The 19,834-nt window shown below is 41.3% G+C and overlaps 1 protein-coding gene across 1 annotated transcript in view; it reads left to right on the forward strand.

Annotated features, from left to right (window-relative positions):
* Positions 1-17,837, forward strand: part of LOC118828876 (cGMP-dependent protein kinase 1-like) — a 1,065,678-nt gene extending 1,047,841 nt beyond the window's left edge. The window contains exons 6-7 of the mRNA XM_036735762.1: positions 12,693-12,770; positions 17,739-17,837. Coding sequence (XP_036591657.1) covers positions 12,693-12,770; positions 17,739-17,837 — 177 coding nt within the window. The remainder of the gene's footprint in view (positions 1-12,692; positions 12,771-17,738) is intronic.
* The last annotated feature ends 1,997 nt before the right edge of the window (positions 17,838-19,834 follow it).

A 19,834-nucleotide genomic window follows, 5' to 3' on the forward strand; every position in this document is an offset into this window, starting at 1 on the left:
TCCTAGTTTGACTTTTTTAAAATTCAGATTGATTATAGTTAATCCAAAGGGTCAAAATAAACTTAACCAACTTTGATTAAAGAATTCTGTCAATCTGAAAAACAAGAATTGTCATTGCAGCACTCTTAGCCTCATTGGAATGGAAATAAGGAAACCGGTCTGCAGCCAGGCCCCCTAGAATAAGTAGTTTCATTAAACGCTGCTGTGACCAAACAGTAGGCCAACAGGAAAGGGATATCCACGCGGAGGAGGAAAACTTTGAGTTCTGTGCCCCATGTCCCAAAGGCCACTTGCCCTCTGCGTGACCTTCAGGAAATAACTTAATCCCACCGAGTCTCAGTCTCATTGTCTGTGAAACGAGGAGGCTGCATCTGCTTTGATTTCCAAGCCCCCTTACATTTCTCAGTCCCTGCATGTCACCTCCTGAAAAGCAGGAACCGTCTCCATTTTGAATTGTGTCCCCAGCGCTGAGTACAGCCGTCTGACACAGTGAGCTCTTAATAAATGTTTATTCCTTCACTCTTTTCAGTCCATGACAAGATAATTTTATGTTTCTCCTAGATGCGATGATATCTGATTATCTGCTGAGATGCTTCCCGCTCCATCACTTCTTGTCTTAATTCAACTCACTCACCAATTAAGAATCCCCTATAATGTGGGAGGCTGTGTTAAGGCCTTGAATATACCAGGGGCTTGCGTTCTACCGGGTGGTTGTGACATTTACACAGCTAAGTCAATATAAAGCCTAGAGACTAGACATGTGATTTCTGTGTTTATAGAGAATTCCCTAGTGAGGAAATTCCCTCTACCAATGCAGCTTATGGCTTTAGATAGTTGCCTAGGACACTGAAAGGTCAAGTGATTTTCCAGGGTCACACATCCAGTACATATCAGAGTCAAGACTTGAACTGGGACCTTCCTTCCTTAAAGGCCGACTCTTTGTCCACATCCCCTCTCACTACAAAGTATATACAAAGTCATCTCAAGAGACACCAAGCATGAATAACTGGGGGCTGGGGGGTGGGGAGGAGCACGGGTTGCAGGACTGTGGATCAGGAAAGCCTAACACAGGAGTTGTCACCTGAGTTAGACCTTGATGCCTCTGCAGAAACACTGGAGATAGAATAGAGATAGGATGTTGGTTATATTACTAATTATAGAATCATAAAATGGATGGATCTTGAGATGTTTTATAGTATCCCCCCAACTTAGAAAGGAACAGGCTAAAACAATGAGGAGAGCTCAAAGACAAGACATCATTTTTCCTGGCACAGATTGGATACAATAAATGTTTGCTGATTGGTGTTTTCATTGATATTACTGACAGTCCTTCAAGAAAACAGAAGGAACATCCCCCTCCCCCCAAATCCCAGATCTCCACAGGAACCACTTTGGCTGATAGAGCATTCTTCCTGTTGGGCAGAGTGGCATCCTGGACAGAGGATCAGCCATGGAATCAGGAAGACCTAGGTTCAAATCCTGGCAAGTTCTCTCGACACCTACCTGCTATGTATGACCCCGGACAGTAATTTAACCTCCGAGGCCTCCATTTTCTAGTTTTCCCCCAGTTTTTCAGCTGTACAGTGAGGATGAGGTTATTCTGGGTGGCCTCTGATGTCCTTTCAGTTATGATGATGTGGTCAATGCCCCCGCTAACTCTCATATAATGTTTCAGTTGGCTTTTCTGCTTGCGTCAGTAGGAGAAGCTGCTGTGTACTAGCAGCCTCCCCCATTGCTAAAATCATGGTAGGTGGGACAGTACTTCATCAAAATGCATTCTCTTCCCTTCTCTTCTGTCTGCCATGGAGACCCAGGATAGCCTCCCATCCCTTACTGAATAGGCCTGACCTCCATAGGAGCCATTCTATCAATTGGCAAAGGCTGGAAAATTTTTGGTAAAACACCAAAGCTTTATGTAACTAGGAAAATGGGCATTTTCTTTTACTTGTTCAACTGTTTCTGTCCTGTTTAGGTTTGGGTGGTGGGTAACCTAGAAATAATGAATGATGTCTCCCCTCTCCCCACACCCTTCCTCAACTGAGTGCTGTGCTTCCTTTGGTTAAAATGTTTAAAATAGCTTTACAAGTAGTTGCTGTGTGACTCTGCAAGGTATAGTCCTCTGTGACACAGTTCAGTCCAATCCACAAGAATTTACCAGAGCCTTCCATGTGTCTGGCACTGTGCTAGGAGCCAGAGACATGAAGGTGAAATGAAGAACAAACCAGCCCTCAAGGAGCTTATATTCTACTGAGGAGGAAATGTACCAATAGACAAGTAAATCCAAATAATTTGTGGAATGGAAAAGTGTTTTTTCAAACCTTCACTACATGTCAGTCACTGAACTAAGCATTTGAAATATGAATACAAGCAAGAAAATCCCTACCTTCCAGGAGTTTCCATTCTAATGGGGGGGGGGGATAATATGAGTGGGGTGTGGTGGCCGGAGAAGAGGGTTTTGGTGGTATTTATTTGCTAACTATGTTCAAATGTAAGAGCATTGGCGATGGGGTGTGAGCACGGCAGCATGGCATGAAATGGACTGTGGGATAGAGAGGTGGGTCTCACTTATATTAAGCCTTTGCCCTTCAGGAGCCTAGAGTCCCAGGGCAGTTCATTGGAGGTGTAGGCAGAAGCACATAAACATGGCAGTGAAGGTGACACCTGAGACAGGTACAAAGTTAGCCAGGCATTCTCAGAGGTGGAGCTGAGAGAGAGTGCATGCCAGGCATGAGGAACTGCCTGGGTAAATACAGAGAAGCAAGAGATGGACTGCCAAGTTTAGACAACAGCAGGTGCTTTAGAGAGTGTATAAAAGGTAAAATGGGAAATAAATCTGGAAAAGTAGGTGGGAATTAGGGTGAGATTTACATCCCAAGTTCTGAAGAGTTGGTATTTTATCCTAGAGGTAATAAAGAGATCCTTGAACTTCCACTTCTGAGAAAGCTGATATTTCTACAGCACAGGTATATTCGTGTCACTCCCCTGCTCAAGAAGCTCCAATGGCTCCCTACTGCCTCTAGGATAAACTACAAACTCATCTTCTGGTCTTGACAACAACTCACAGTTTGTCAACTGTTACTGAGCATTTATTAAACTCTTACTGTGTACCTGGTGCTACACTAAGCCCTGGGCATAAAAATAAAAGGAAAAAAGAAAGCCCTCGGAGAGCTTCCCTTCTACTGTGGAAGACAATACATAAAAAAAAAGCTGAAAAGAGGAAAGAGAGGAGAAGGTGCCATGTAGAGTCATGGAGGAGAGGTCTGGACAGCCAGGAGTAGAGTTGGGAGAGGAGACAAGGTGTGAGCATAGGGCTGGCCTGGGCACTTCCTCGAAAAGGAGATTCTTGGAGAGACTTGCCAACCAGGGGATGGAGCCTCAGGAGGAGAGAAATTGTCCCTGGGTGAAGAATGCACAGAGGCAGCAGTGTCTTCTGGAGAGAAGAGTCTGCTATAACATGGAGGAGAGGCCCAGAAAGTCTTGAATGGAGCTCACCCCCCTCAATAGGCTTAGTGGACATTGAAGTCACTCGACTTCCCCTCATCTCCCTTCCTGGTCTAGAAAATGAGGGGATGATTATAGACAACCTCAAAGGGCCTTGGAGTTATTTGTATCTATGAGATTCCTGTGCTCTACTCCATGAAGTCCAATGGGCCTTCTCACCTGCGGACAGGTTAGGTCCCACTCCTGACTGCACCATCCCTCTAACGTCAAACACCCCCATCCCCTCACCTGTCAAATCATTTCATAATTTTTAGGTATTTGGTAAAAATGAATATGTGTACATGCTTTTTCCCCATTAGAGTACAAGATCCTTGAGGACAGAAATGATGTTCTTTTCCGTTGCTGTATCCCCAGCACCTAGGATTGTGCCTGCTATATAATCAATCCTTCATACTTGAATGAATGATTTATTGTCAGCCATGGATTCTTGTAAGAATATCTTTACATTTTACAATTGTTCAATGGCAAATGTTTAATAAATTCCTTAGATATTAACAGGTATTGATAGATCAGACTCAGTTTGGAGTTTGTGTTAAATTAAGTGAATTGGGAATGCTGGCTTGCCTCAGCTATGCAATTTTATTTTCTACTAAGAAGATTAAGCATGAAATGAAGCATCCCAGTCAGTGGTATTCAGCCTCCTGTATGTCTTGGTGTGCTAGATGAGAATGTTCAAATGGATAATCTCTGAGAGTAAAAGATGGGGACTGAAAAATCCATTTGGAGAATGGTCGGAATCCTTGAAAGCCTCCAACAAACAGGAGACCAATTCTGTCTGTGGAGGTTCAGATAAGGTTTTCTCCAGCTTTGTTTGATAGTTAGAGTCTGGATTTAGCAAGTCTGGGCTGCCACTGCTGGGTCAACAACTGCTTTTGAATCTTAAGCTGTAAAGGTATTTGGGAGGATTAAAGGATGGGGTGTAATCTGGGCCACCTAAGATGTGAAGAACTCCAGGTTTTCAAAGACCAAAACCAGCAGAGAAAGGCAGGACTAGCCAGGCCTCCAGAGTTTTGCTGGCATTATCAAGAGTGCCAAAGGTTAGCTGGGGGAAGCCAGAGGAAAAAGAATGAATTTGAAAGCAGAAAAGGAAGATTCTTTCTTCCTTTAGCCAGAAAGTTTGGGGGTGGGAACAACAAGGAAGGAGAGCCATAAGAGGAGAAAGATGAAACAAAGGGTCAAAGAAACATCTTAATCAGTTATTGTGAAAACTTAGAGAGAGGAACTAATGGTTTAAAAAAAATATCACTACATGTGTGGCCTGTTATGAAAAAAGGTGTTTTTTTATGAATGACGATGACATCCTTGAAGCTGCTTAGAGACAGAAACGCAGCAAGGTTAGCATGAAAGAAGCCCACCTGGTAATAATGTACAAGGGAATGAGGAAGCCTTCATTTATTCACTAGAGTTTTGTCTCCTGCTTAAGTTGGTAAGGTTTTCCTTTTTGTTTGTTTTGTTTTAAACTAGATTATCTTCATTATGGCCATTTATGCTGATAAGCAGCTGGTTGCATATTTGAATTTTCATATCTTGCATTTCAGAGCAGAAAAATACAAAGTCTTGACTTCAAGCTCAGTCAAAACTTTTCTCTGCCCTATTATGGAGAGTAGTGGCTGAGAGAGTCCTTGCCATGAAATATAAGCAGTGGAAATAAGCTTGTGTCCAATTCTCAGTGGGCAATGAATCCACACTGGGGGATAACTGGACACATTTACAGGGAATAATTAAGGCTGTGTTAGGATAAGAGTGGGATCAGTAGAGTCCCAGTATTGGCACAGGATAGGATAGAACGAGACCCACCGTTGAATGGGATGGGATCGGCCAAGATGACTCTTTGTAGTGATTGTGTGTAATAGGAATAGTCAGTCATAAAGGATATTTTTAATAGGATGAATTAAAAAAAATTAGCAATCTCGGCGATTGAGGAAAGGTGGACCTTGCAATTATTCACTGTTTAATGAGACAAATGTTTAAAAAAGTTCCTTATAAAGAATATGCATCATCTGAATGAAACACCTTGTGTAATATTGATGAGGCCTAAAACCCCAGAGATACCACATGTTCGTGTTTAGAATAAGGAGTGAGTCAGCTTTGGGAGAGCATGGAGATGACTGGCTTGAACACAGATTGACAGTCTTTTGAAGGATTTGTTGTTGGTATTAGAAATATGGTAAACTGCACACCCTGCCCAATGTCCAGCCTGTGTTCTGAATTGAAAATGATCAGAAGGCAAAGCTACAAAAGAGACCTTCAGGAGAGAGAGTCTCCCAGACAGGGGGCTTAGGCAGTGAGTGAAAAGGTGAGAAGTGGAGGGATGGAGTGCCATGTGTAAGGAATCACAAGAAGGCTAATGTTGCTAGCATACTCACAGAGTGTATGGAGGAGATGAAAAGGTAAGACTGGAGAGATAGAAAAATACCAAGTTGCTGAAGGCCTTTAAATGCCAAATAGAGAATATTTTGAATCCTAGATTCAAATATTTGATCCTAGAGATAATATGGAGTCACCAAAATTTATTGAGTAAAAGGAAGATGTGGTTACATTTTAGATGAAAAAATCCCTTTGGCAGTTGAGTGGAGGCTGGATTATGGGAGAGAGGCCTAAGTCAGGGAGACTAATTAGGAAGCCACCGGAACAGTCCTGGTGAGAGGTGACAAAGGCCTGAAGAAGAGTGGAGACTGTGTGAGTGGATAAGGATAAGGATCACAAATTATATTGTGAAGGTAGAAACTACAAGACTTAACAACAGATTATATATGCTGAGAGGAGTAGAGTTATGAGCCTGAGAGACAAGGAAGATGGCGGAACCTTTAGCAGCAATAGAAGAAGTTCTAAGAAAGGGCTGTTTTGGGGGAAAGATAATGAGCTTGTATTGAAATGTTAAATTTGAGATGATTCAGGGACATGCTTTGAGATGTCCAAGAGACAGGTGGTGATGCAAGATTGGAGCTCAGGAGAAAACTTAGAGGTAGATAAATAGACTTAGGAAGCATAAACATAACAATGATCACTGAACCCATGGGCCATTTCCATGGGAGGAACTCAAAGGTGAAATCTGTTCTGTAAATGCCTGAGAAGGTAATCTTCATCCAATAAAAAGCATGGTGGTTGGACTGCCTCCTACAGTAGGCCTTTGCTGATCCTCTTAATTGTCGATGTCTGTTTCTTCTAGCAATTCCTATGATATTCATAGTATTTCTTTATCCACATATATGCTTCATCCTTTTCAATCACTATGATGATGGAGTTGTACCATCTCAGAAGCCATCTAACCTAAATTTACTCATTTTGCAGATGAAGAAACAGAGTCACAAAGAGCTTAAAAATAATTTTCCAGTGCCACACAGGCAACAGGGGATTGGAAACCCAGTCTTCTAATGTCAAATCCTGTACGTTTTCTGCCTTAACACCCTGCCTCCATCACCTGACTTAGCAAACTTGATATCCTACAAACATCTCAAATTCAGCATTAACAAAACAGAACTCATGATCATCCCTTCTTTGGATTTCTGAACTTCTTTTCTGAACTCCCCTATTACTATTGACTGTACCAGGATCTTTCTTGTCACCTAAGGTGACAAGTGTCATCCTCAATACTTCACTCTCACTTACCTACAAACCTCATTGCATCTACCTTTCCAAAAACTCTCCTCTATGCCCCCTTCTTTCTAGTCATACAGTCATGCCCACCTTCACCCTGCCTCAAATCTCGCTTAATCCATCCTCCACTCAGCTGCCAGTGGTTTTCCTATAGTGAAGATCTGACCATGTCAAATATCTTCCTACCCTGCCTCTCACTCAGTAACTTCACTGGCTCCCTATTTCTCCCAGGATCTATATAAGCTCTTCTATTATATATGTGTGTGTATATATATATACATATATATATGTGTGTGTGGTGTGTGTGTGTATATGTATATATACACATATATACATATACATGTAGTATTATATATATATATATATATAATATATATATATTTATAACCTGATTCCTTCATATTTTTCCATCCTTTTTACATTTTATTCTCCTCCACTAACTGTGTGATCCAGCAACAATAGTCTTTGTACACCACTCCCAACTCTGTGCCTTTGCATTGGCTGTTCCTTATGCCTAGCATGGCCTCTGATCCCAAGTCACACACCACTGCCACATTCAGAGAGTTAAGGAAAGGATGCTAGACATTATTATGCTTTTTCTAATCCTGATTGCACCTGGCTGAGTGTGTGGCTTTCAAGGAAGACAGTCTCCATGGCAGAGGTGATTGGTCTCAAGTTGGTGGATCTTGGCCACAGTTCAGTCCCTCCTCAGCCAAGCCACAAGTTGGTGAGTGTCAGTCGGCACCAATTTGCTGTATTAGCATCGTGGCCAGATAGCAACTGTGAAATGTGAGTGAACCGGGCCTTTCCACACAGACCATGGTAAAACTCTATTCCCTGCTTCCTAAATTCATGAGACAGAAATCCAAAATGTAATTTAAAAAAAAAACAGGAAAAAAATCTCTCTAGAGAGTATAAACAGAAGAAAAAAGTTATTAAATAAAATGCTACAACCTCTACTTTGAGACTTCAACTATTAATTTTAACATAACTACAACAGCTGTCCCATGGGGGCAAGGCGGGCAGGGCAGGTAGAGAGGAATAGGCAGAAATTGTTTACAGAAAAAGGAATTGGACTTCCTCTTTCTATTTATTTCCTTTTGAATAAGACATACCATCACATATCAGGGAAGCAAAATGAAGCAGCACCATTCATTTACTCATTCATACATTCATTTAAGGAGCATTTATTATGTGCTCATTACATACCAGATATTGTGTTGGGGATACAAGGGACAAGGACTAAATGACCTTCTTCCAACCCTCAAGGAGCTTACACGTGACTCTGTTGCTTCCTCTCATTCCATGTTGTTCCTTACTTCTGGCTTCAAGTCAGTGACCTCCGTCCCCTCTCAGAATCTTTTTGTCATCAGGTGTTTCACACACTGAATCTCATTATTCTGGGCCATATTTTCCATCAGTGAACATGAGTAAAAAATTGAAAAAAAGGCCTTGACTATGTGACTGAATTAGATAAGTCATAATCACCTCCTGTCTGCTTCCCTGCAGCACTTGTAGTCTGCTGGCAGTATTGTTCTCCCTGTAATCATTCATGATTTTTGATATTTTGCTTTCTAAGTAGTCTTGGCTCATGTTATATTCTGTGTCTTCAGCTGTATTAACAAAGCTCCTCAGGGTCAAGAGTCATTTATTTCTCTAGCACATTTCCTTCCTTCCCCACAGAGATATGTGGGGTTTCTGTGCAGGGTAATGCTGTTTGCTGCTGTGGGCCAGGCCTCTGTGTTCTAACCTCAGCATCCAAAGATAAGAGTCTGGTTATTTCAAGTGAAAAAAAAATCAGCCAATCAGAAGCTAAGTAACTGTCTGTTTATGGTGTTGTGTTAGAACTTCCCTGGTCAAGATGTCATTGGTAGTTGTGGTCCAGTCACTTGACCTCTGCCTGTCTTCATTTCCTTGTCTATGAAATGAGGATATTAATAGCACCCACACTCCAGGGCTGTTAGGACCATCAAATGGGATGGTATTTGGCAAGTGCTTTACAAACCAGAAAGGGCTACATAAATGCTAGCTATTACCATTCTAGCTATTATCATTTCCAGTGAAGTTGTCAATAAGCATTTATTAAGCACCTACTCTATGGCAGGCACTGTGCTAAGTGCTGGAGGCAATTTTTTAAAATTTATTTTATTTTTAATTTAGGGAATAAAATAAGCATTTCCATTACATAGTATATTTTTAAAAAATAATTGCATAGAAAACCACAAGTCTACTATGCACAACTTGCTATTACTTTTAAATTATATAATAAAATTATCACATATTTTTTCCCTTTTTTCTTCCTTTTTCTTCTTCCAACCCCCCCCACCCTATCCTAGAGATGGCTACTGTTAGACATCTATATATATATATATATATATATATATATATATATATATGTGTGTGTGTGTGTGTGCGCGCGCGTGTGCGTATGTATATACGTGCAAAATTATGTATATGTAAAAATATATTATATATATTTCTATTTATTGGTTCTTTCTCAGGATGCAGATAGCATCTCTCTTCATATATGCTTTATTTTCAATTTGTGCATTTATAATAGTCAAAATGACTTAGTTACTCAAAGTTGTTCTTAAAACAATTTTGCTATTACTGTACACAATGTTCTCTTGGTTCGGCTCACTTTGCTCTTCGTCGTTTTTTGCAAGTCTTTCCACGCCTTTCTAAGATCATTGCACTCATTATTTTTTATAACACAGTAGTAGTCCACCACAATCATACATCACAACTTGTATAGCCATTCCGCAATTAATGGGCATCCCTGCAACTTCCATTTCTTTGTCACCACAAAAAGAGCTGTTATAAACAACCCATTCATATTCAAAGTTATAATTACTATGTGTGATTTACCCTCCACCTTTTTTACTCACTATTTTGATTCTCAACCTCTCTTTTTACCTTATCTAATCTTCTCCCCTTGCCCTCCCACTCCTAATTCCATCCACCCCTCTGAGTCCCACCTGCCATCTCCTCTCACCTTCACAATCCACATGCCCCTCCAAAAGTCCCTCCCCCACTCTGTCCCCGAGTTTTCCCACCTTTCTACATATTCAGAAGATTTCTGCACCCTTCCAGATGTACACATTGTTTCCTCTTCAATGCAGAAGAGAGGAATGTTTCAACATTATCAGCCCTCCACCCTCACCTGCTGTGTTAGTTCTTCCTTTCATGCCCCATTTTTACGATATAATTGCTCCATTTTACCTTTTCCTAAATTTTGTTTTTTAAGAATCACCCTTTCATACACAACTCAACCCCAACCTTTGTTTGAACTATCTTAGTAATGATGACAGTTTTAAGAATACTGATGATATTTCTATATGTGTGTACATATATGTTATATATATACATATTCCTATATATATACATACATATACATGCTTAGACACAGATATAACAGTTTGACTTTAATGAGTGCCTTATAATTAGTCTTTAATGTTTTCAGACCAAATTTTCCATTGACTTCTGGTCTTTTTGTCACAAATCCCTGAAAGTCTTTCAGCTTGTCAAATATCCATTTTTTTTCATTCAGGATTATATCAATTTTTCTAGATAAGTTATTTTTGGGGGTAACCCCAGCTCTTTTGCTCTTCAAAATATAATGTTCCAAGACCTATGGTCTTTTAGAGTAGAAGATGCCAGGTTTTGTAAAATCCTGACTATTTCCTCAGTATTTATTTATTTATTTTCTTGTTGCTTGCAATATTTTCTCCTCAGTCTGGGAGTTCTGAAACTTTAGCATCTGGACTTGACCATAATGATGACATCAATATACACTTTTTAAAATGTGCAAAGCATTTATTACGAACCTTCTTGTACTAGTCATTGTATTAGATAATAGGGATATAAAACCAAAAATGAAACAGTCCTTTCACTTAAGGAGCTTACATTCTAATGAGAGGAGGGGAATAAGTACAGAGATAAATAAATACAAAATATATAAAAAGCTGATTTTTGAGAGGGGGAGGAGCTGAAACAATGCTCAGCCTGGAAGGGTCTCATGCATCAGGTGGTGCTAGAGCTGAACTTCAGAAAGAGTTAGGGAGTCCAAGAGACAGAACCCTCCAGACATTGGGGACAGCCTGTATGAAGACCCATCACCAGGAGATTAACTGTCATATACTGGGAACAGCTAACAAACTATACAGTTTGTAAGGAAGAATAATGTGAAATCTGTCTAGAGAGATAGGTTGGATCCAAATTTCAAGACACTTTAAGTGTCAAACAAGCAAGGTCGTCTTTTACACTAAAGGTGATTCCATGGTAGTGCGGCTTCTTAGGTAAAGGAATGTCATGAATCAACTACAAACATCTTCCCACTCCTTAACTCCTCTCTTAGATCAGATGCTTTATGAAGACAGGGCCATTAGTATAGTCTTCATTCTTGTAGTCTCTATGGTCGCCAGTGCCTTGTTTTGTACACAGAAGATACTCAGTAAGTATTTGTTGAGTGAGTAAGTGAATGAATGACTTCATGAATGAACTGAAGAAGACTTTGGTCTACTAACACAATTCAGAAGCAAAGGAGTGATTGTCCAACTTCGAATGAAAACCAAATCATAATGAAAATGTATTATAGGAAGTTCAGTGGCAAAATGGTGAATGAATAAGATTGCAAGAAGAAACAGCATGAGTTTACGAGGATATATCATGGTGCTCTATCTAATGGATATTATATGCACATCATGATCTGTGTCTCATAAGAACAGTTGACAGCAGTGTTTTCTGTCCCCAACTATGACTCCCTGCTAAGGTACAAAGAAACTCAGGGCCAGATGGTATGGTTCTCATTTTTCAGCTTGTATGCCTCCTGCCCCAGCAATGAGCTTTCTCCTACCTCCCCTTAGAGAGAAAAATTACTTCTAGGCTTAGAAGGCATAATTTGTGCTCTGGGAATATGTCGAGTGCCTGCAGCTGAGGCAGAATTTTGACACCCCAACTAGGATAATCGGTCTGCTTGTAGCCTTCCTGTGATCCTAGAATGGCTGTCTCAGGCTCTGCAGGTACTGAGCTCGAATTGGCTTCACAAAATTAAGGAATTCTCTTTGGCACAATCAAAATATGAAGTGCTGAAGCCTGCATAATAAAACACAAAATGGGCCCCCAAAACTTAATCTAAGACCTGCTATCTTACTATCTATACTGGATTCAATAAGCATGTGTATCATTTTGAGGATGATAGAATTACCAGATGAGATCGACAAATAAAATCAGAGAAATTCCAACTTAATGAGAACTTCTGCAGTTTTGTTTTGTCCTCTTTCTGTCAATGGAAGGGGAAAATGTATATTTCCCTCTCATCCAATTCAGAAAAATAGTCAGGGGAATGTGGATGTACTTCTTGGGATGGGAGAAGTGGGGAGGGGGTATTATAACCACAATTCTAAGAAAAAAGGGTGAGGTTGAAGTACTTCATTCATAGCTATTATGCATCTTGGTTTAAGACAATTCTATAATCTTTGTGGATTCCAGAATTGATGAACTTTCCTGCCTGGTCACAGGTTGTCTTGTACTTTGGTCAGTTTCTTTGGTGGTGATGGTTTCTCAGTTTTTCTGTTATTTCTCATATTTTTCAGACACACTATGAGAATGGGGAATACATCATCAGGCAAGGGGCCCGAGGGGACACCTTCTTCATCATCAGCAAAGGAACGGTAAGTTTCTTTGATGACCCTTGAACTTGGAACAGTGATCACTTTGGGGCACCCTCTCTTAGCCAGGTTTTCTCTAGAAAGACTCTAGAATGTAAAATGCTTGATGCCATCATAACTTTTTCAAACCTTCCATCGCTGGGAGAGGGCAACCAGAAGCTAGGCTTCAGGGAGGTAATTCTGGAAGAAATGAACCTATCATTTTTAAGACAATCAAACCCGCACTTAGCGCAGTGCTTGGTACATAGGAAGTACTTAATGAATACTAGTGGAATGAGTGAGTGATTGACTGAAGAAGAGGCCACTCCACTCACTTCCAAGGGATAGGGAGAAGATGGAGGGTAAACTTATATTCACCTATTTTTAAAAGGAAAGAAAATAATTAACCAAGTAATTAATCACCAAGTGTTTCTCAAGTGCCTACTCTGTTCCAGGCACTGTACTAGGCACTGGGAATACAAGGACAAAAAGGAAAGAGTCTTTGCCCTCAAGGAGCTTATACTCTATTAATGGAAACATATATATGTAACTATATGGAAAATGAATACAAGGTAATTTTTGAAGGGAAGACTCTAGCAGCTAGGAGATCAGGAAAGATTTAATGTAAAAGGCACTGCTTGACCTGGATTTTGAAGGAACTCAGATACTAAGATATAAGGGAAAGGAGGAAAGAGAAGACTACTGTCAAATTATAAAAGTTCATAAGAATTAAAACTCCATGTAGCTTTTAAAGGAAAAAAAAGCCCTCAGAACCATAAGGAGGAATTCTGGGACCTAAGGACAATTCTTTTGAGTGGGGCTCACAGAGGTAAATCCTCCCTAGTCAGATACACTCAGAATAAAATAAATTGGGGGAAGTAAAGGAAAGCATGGGGTGGAGTAGTGGAATGGGAAAGAGGCACCTTATGGCACAAGGCCAGTGGAGGCCTATCAGGTGCTAAGGCAGTTGGCTAGAAATCCGCTAACAGATGTTGGTGCCCTGAAGTAAAGCTCCAGTGGTTACACTTTAGTTACGACTCTGAGGTTCCCAGAGCTGCTCTGCTCTATGTCCCCTTTGTCACTGTGTCCCTGGATCAACCAGCAGAGACCAGCGGACATTGTTGTATCCAAATACTATGACTTCTCTGTACTCTTACAGAATTCTGCCAGGTACACAGTGGGTGCCCAGTGATTGTGGCCATATGATAGAGATGGGATCCAGCAGGGCAAAGAACCCCTACTATATATGATGTGAGTCACACTCGAGTCCTGGACCAAGCCTTCATTAGCTGTGTGACCTTGGGCAAGTCACTTGACTTCTCTGTACCTTGGTTTCCATTTGAGGCTGTTTAGAAAGTGGGAGAGGAAAAGTAAACGGTTGTGATGTGACCCCAGGCATGTTAGTATGAGGACAAAGTATGAGTCCTTGTGTTGTCTCACCCTGAAAAGGGAAACAGTTAACAAGGTGATGAAAGTAACATCCACATTGTCTTTGCATTTCTCCTTTTGATTCACCTTTGAGAACCTGAAAAATAAATACAGAAAATGGACTGACTTTGTTATGAGCAACATGGAACCACATAGTCTTGAATAGGTTTGGAAGCAGCTTCTGAACCTATTTTTTTTAAAACTGTGGTAGTTCTGGGCATCTGCTCCCACTGCAAGGGTTAACCTGTTACAGGAGGGTTTATGCTGCAATAAGCCACTAGAGAGCAGTCAAGAGCCAGGGCAAGGTATGGAGCAGTAATGAAGCAGACCCTAGGTGAGGTCAGCTGTCAGAACACAAGATACCCGCACGTTTACAATGCCAGGAGGGTCTAGCTCCAGTTTCACTGCATCAGGGAACAGCACATGTATGGAATCTGGAGGAAGAGACAAGGCCACGGAAGATACCGGCAAAGGAGTGGTGAGAAGGGGGAGGAGAGACAAACAGAAATCAGGTGAGACAAATGAGGGAACTCTCATGAACTCCGCTTAGGAAGTCTACACCAACCCACAGACAGACCCATTGCCAGCCAGAGGCAAGAGCCAAGACAGGAAAAACCAGCCTTCATATCCAAGACCAAGGTCAAGACCCAACATGTCAGTATCAAGTCAATAACAACTGAATGAGTATCTATTAAGTACCCAGTACCAGGCGCCATGATAGTGCCTGAGAAAAAGAAACAAAAATTAAGATTATTTACTCTCAGGGAGCTTATGTAATAGGGGTGGAGGGTGAGGGAGAACTACAGAAATCCAGCATTTATATAAATAAATACTGGATAATTCATGGAGAAAAGGAATCAGGGAATGGGAGGGATCAGATCACAGAGAAAGGAGTGCGATAGGACGCTTGAGACAAACTATTTGTAATTCCTGAGGCCCCTTTTGTCAGGTGCCTGCATGATGTAGTAGATGGGATGTTGGACTTGAACTCAGAGGTCCTGGATTCAAATCTCACTTCTGACACTAATAGCTGTGTGACCCTAAGCAAGTCACTTATTTTCCTTGTGCTCTTCCTTATCTAGAAAATGGAGATGAGGAGTAGGGTGGGGAGAATGGTCTCTCAAATCCTTCCCGGCTATAAATTCCTGATCTTATCGATCTTTTCTGGGCAATGTCAGTCGCAGGACAGGGGAGCATTATCTGTGGTCAATCAGAATGTGTAAGAGTCCTGAGCACAGGAGCTAGACTGGGGGTGGGGAAAGAGTCTGATAAATTGAATCTCAGATTTTCCAGAACTGAAGAAAATTAATCAGAGTAAAACCATTTATTCAGAGGTTAATCAATTAGCATTTTTGTAACTCATGCTCCATGGCTGAAAATGGACAGAAAGTCTATTGAAATTTGAATGTACCCAACTGATGCTCTTGGTCCCAGAGATTCTTTGCCTGCTCAACTGTCTCAGGGTCTTTTTCAAACTTCATGCAACGTTTATGGGCGCTGCTGACAGAGCTGCTGTTACTATGATCTGCATTGTTGGAGGCACACTGTGTTTAGGAGTCTTCACCACTCCCTGAAAGAAACAAAAGTTTGGGGCCAAACTCAGGTGAACGGATATTCATGTGGATGCCAGTTTTGGAGTCTTTTAAAGAAGAAACTCGGAGACAATGATAAATGCGGCATTCTCATCCCTTGGCCGTTCTGAGGACCATGGGAGTCTGGGGAGAAGCTTTGGTTTCCTGGATTTCTGTGGTCAAAAACTTAACCATGTTGTGTTGAGCTTGCTGACAAAGATACTGTCCACATTAACCAAGCTGGTTCTCCGAAGGCCAGAATCCTTAGTCCCCAGGATAAGACACAAGGCCTTTCTAGATCACAAGGTCATAGATCTAGCTCTAAATTTTCAAAATCATGGAGTCTTACCCCGTGATTTCACAGGTGAGTAACTGAGGCAGAGAGGTGATCTGCCTAGGGTCACACAGGTAGGATGCTTAAAGCAAAATCATAGATATAGAGCCAGAAGAGCCTTGGAAGGACTCAGTTAGTTTAGAGGCAATATTGCAAAGCATTTTACAAACCTTAAAGCACTAAACAAATGCCACCTATTATTTATCATTATCAAGTTCATCCCAGCCATTTTATAAATTGGGAAGCTGAGGCACAGAGAGGTTAGGTGACATACCCAGGCCACATACCTAAAACATTTCAGAAGAGAGATAGTGAATTTGGACCTGGAAATGGCCTTAGAGGCTTGCCAGTTTTATACTTTATTTTATATATGGGAACTGAAACAAAGAGGTTAAGTGACTTACCCAAGGACACACAGTAAGTACCTGATGTGGGATTCAAATGTAGGTCTTTCTGAATCCCATCTCCAGGACTTGTGTTACATTGTCAGAGCCTTTGGGAACTTGGAGATGAGTCACTGGAAGGGGGATGCTATAGAAATCAGTTCTAAATCAAGGACCCCAGCCTTTTGATAGTTTTCCCCAGAGGCCATAGAGATTTTTGAGAAAGGAGAATCAACAACATCTTTGCCTCACCCTTATGGGTCTTTGTCAGCTAAGAATCCTCCCTAGCCTGTCATGGGGAGTCATGGAAAAAGTGAAAGTAAGTACTGATCTGTGCTGATTCCTGTACAAAAGGGAAAAAGGTGAAGCAGCCTCGTTCATACAGGCAAAGATGAGGAACAGGATGGAAAGGTATGGTGGGATGTCAGCAAGCCCCAGGACTTAGCATATTAATAAGCCTGTCTTAGAACGAAAAGGAAAACAAGTGATTTCCCTACATTAAAGAAATTAAATGTAAAAACAGTGCCCTAGGGAAGATATTTTCTTTGGGCCACTAAACCTGTTTTCTTTCCAGAAAATGCAGTAAGAGAGGCAGTAGGGGGCCCTCCAAACAGGCCTCCCTTTCTTTGTTTAGTTCCGTTTATTCAAGCAGAAAACAGCTTTGCCTCTATAAAGAAACTCTCCTCTCGATAGTCAGAGAAATAAGTGACAGTGTGTTTTGAAATAACTTCAGTCTCTACCTCCACCTCCCAGTTCATCAAACTGGCAGGAGTCTGAGTCACAAACACTTTGACCCAGAATTGTTTAGCATTGACCTCTGGGTCCTTTAATTCTGTTCCAAGAGTCAGTGTTTTACAGTGGAAAGAATGTTAGATTGGAGTCAAAAGATCTGGGTTCAAGTTCCAGCTTTGGCTACTCATTAAGTTTCTCTGGCCCTATTTCCTCACGTGTAAATGACAGGGTTTGAGCTAGATTACTTGTAAGCTCTCCAGCCCAAAATATATGGTCCTATGAAAGATAGGTTGTTGGGTTTTTTGTTTGTTTGGTGTGTGTGTGTGAGTGTGTGTGTGTGTGTGTGTGTGTGTGTGTGTGTTTGCTAGAGGAGTTCAGAGACAGGAGTAATCACTTCCTGACCCAGGAAGTCTTCATGGAGGAGACACACCTTGAAGGATGAATGCAAGTGTGTGACCACCCAAGGTAGTCATCATCACCCACCAGCACCTGGAACAAAGGCTTTATTCTTCTAACATTTTCATTCTCTTCTCTCCCCCATTAGGTAAATGTCACTCGAGAAGATTCCCCAAGTGAAGACCCAATCTTTCTTCGTACTTTAGGGAAAGGAGATTGGTTTGGAGAAAAGGCCCTGCAGGGGTAAGTAGAGATTGTTGTTGCATTGTTAAACTGAGAGTAATAATGACTTCTTCCTTCCACTGTAAGCTGCGGATAGGTCAGAATTACATATCATGGCATCACTCACTTTTGTTGTTTCCAATGGAGTCTCACATACAAACAGACCTTTACTGAACACTTGATGATTTCCGTACTGATGACCTATGTGGGCCTCCAGAGGCATAGAATGGATAAAGCATTGACCTATAATCAACTAAAAAAGGGAAGAGGAAAAGGAAAGGACTCAGCATTTATATAAAGCTTGCTATGTGCTGGGCAGCGTGTGAAGCAATTTTAAGTCTTGGTTGAACTTATGATGTCTAAGGTTCCTTCTGTCTCTAAAACTCAGATCCTCTGAAATTCTCACTTTACAGAGAGAATTTCTCCTTTTACATCTCATGCATTGGAATATCTCTAAAGATTCTTTGAAAATAGAAATGGAATTGGATGGAAAGGAGAAACATTTGTTGAATGCTTACTATGTGTCAAGCTCTGAAGATAAAGATAGAAAAGCAAGATTACCTGACCTCACATTCTAATGAGGAGACAAAGGGGAGGCAGGTTTAGCAGCAGGAGACTTTGGGGAGCAATGGCAGGGCAGGTAGTCTCTGACCATTGACTATTAGGAAAGAGGTAGTGGGGCTGAAGGATGGGCTGGAATGCAGTTTTGGGTTACCTCGGGAATGGTAGGGGTGAGGATTAAGACACGGCAGCATCCAGCCAATAAGAGACGTCTAGAGCCCAGTGGGAATTGGACAATGAGTTACTTTATGATTTCGGTTTATCTTGCTTTATGGTGTATTTGATCTCTCCAGTGGTAGTAGTGTGTGCACTTACTTAGATACTGATCCACAACTCTGCTCTAGTTGTACTCTTAGACAGTTTCCTGGGCCATTGAGAAGTTAAGTATCTTGCCCATGGTCACCCAGATGGTGTGGGTCAGAAGCATGACCTGAAGCTGTGTTTTCCTGACTTTGAGGCTGGCTCTCTGGGCCTTGTGCCAGATTTTGCACATTCCCCTGAGAGCTCACAGAGTGTTCTTAATGAGGACCATGGCATGTTGGGTAGAATACTATGCTTGGAGTCAAGAAGACCTAGATTTGAATCTTGTTTAAGTTATTATCAGTGCGACTCAGGACAAGTCACGATGGAGCTTCTGACTGGACGGTAGATATGGCTTGTATCCGACTCAACGGAGGACATGAGAATGAGATAAGAGGTCATCGGCGGTGTTTTTTACATGCAATGTGTTGGTGAGTTCAACATGCAATCTTTGGGATGAAGAGAGATAAATATATGTGCCATCAAAAAAAACAATTCTCAGGAAAAATTGCTTGAAATATTTTAATTAGTTGTTATTAAGAGGTCGAGTGCATAAGGCCATGTGATTTCATATCTCTAGTTTTGCCATAAGGTATAAGCTTCAGCCCTACTGTGAAGTCAGAGAAAATACCTTTTTGGCAAAAGTGTATTACTGCATTTGAGCCTCTGGGATCCCAGAGACATTGGATGTCAGAAGTGAGGCCTAAGCCCATCATTTGATAGTGCCTGAGGCCCAGGCCATCCAAGTTGTTAATCTGTTAGAGTCAGTCCCAGAACCCCCTTGAATAGGAAACAGACAGCTGGCAAGATTTGGGTATTTAATTCCAGGTGTAAGAGTGTTTATCTGGAAGAATTAGCAACAGGGGGTTACTGATCCTCAAAATGGTTCAGAATAGAAACAAGTTTCTATTTCTGCTCAATTTTAAAAGCTGCATCATAAAACATTGGCCATCATGTTCGGTAAACAAACACAGCTTGGCAATTTGTCATTTTCCCCCTCCAGAATCAGAGGGCGTGGTCTTTTTCCTTCTTTCCAAGGTAACAGAGAGAACTGTGATAGCACATATTGATCATTTGCTCCCCTGCCTGCTGTCGCATCCCTTCCAACTAACACACTCATAAATGTGCCGGATCCTCCGTGGCTTTGTATGTGAACCAATT

Source organism: Trichosurus vulpecula, chromosome 8 (assembly GCF_011100635.1).
Source record: "Trichosurus vulpecula isolate mTriVul1 chromosome 8, mTriVul1.pri, whole genome shotgun sequence".
Taxonomy (NCBI): Eukaryota; Metazoa; Chordata; class Mammalia; order Diprotodontia; family Phalangeridae; genus Trichosurus; species Trichosurus vulpecula.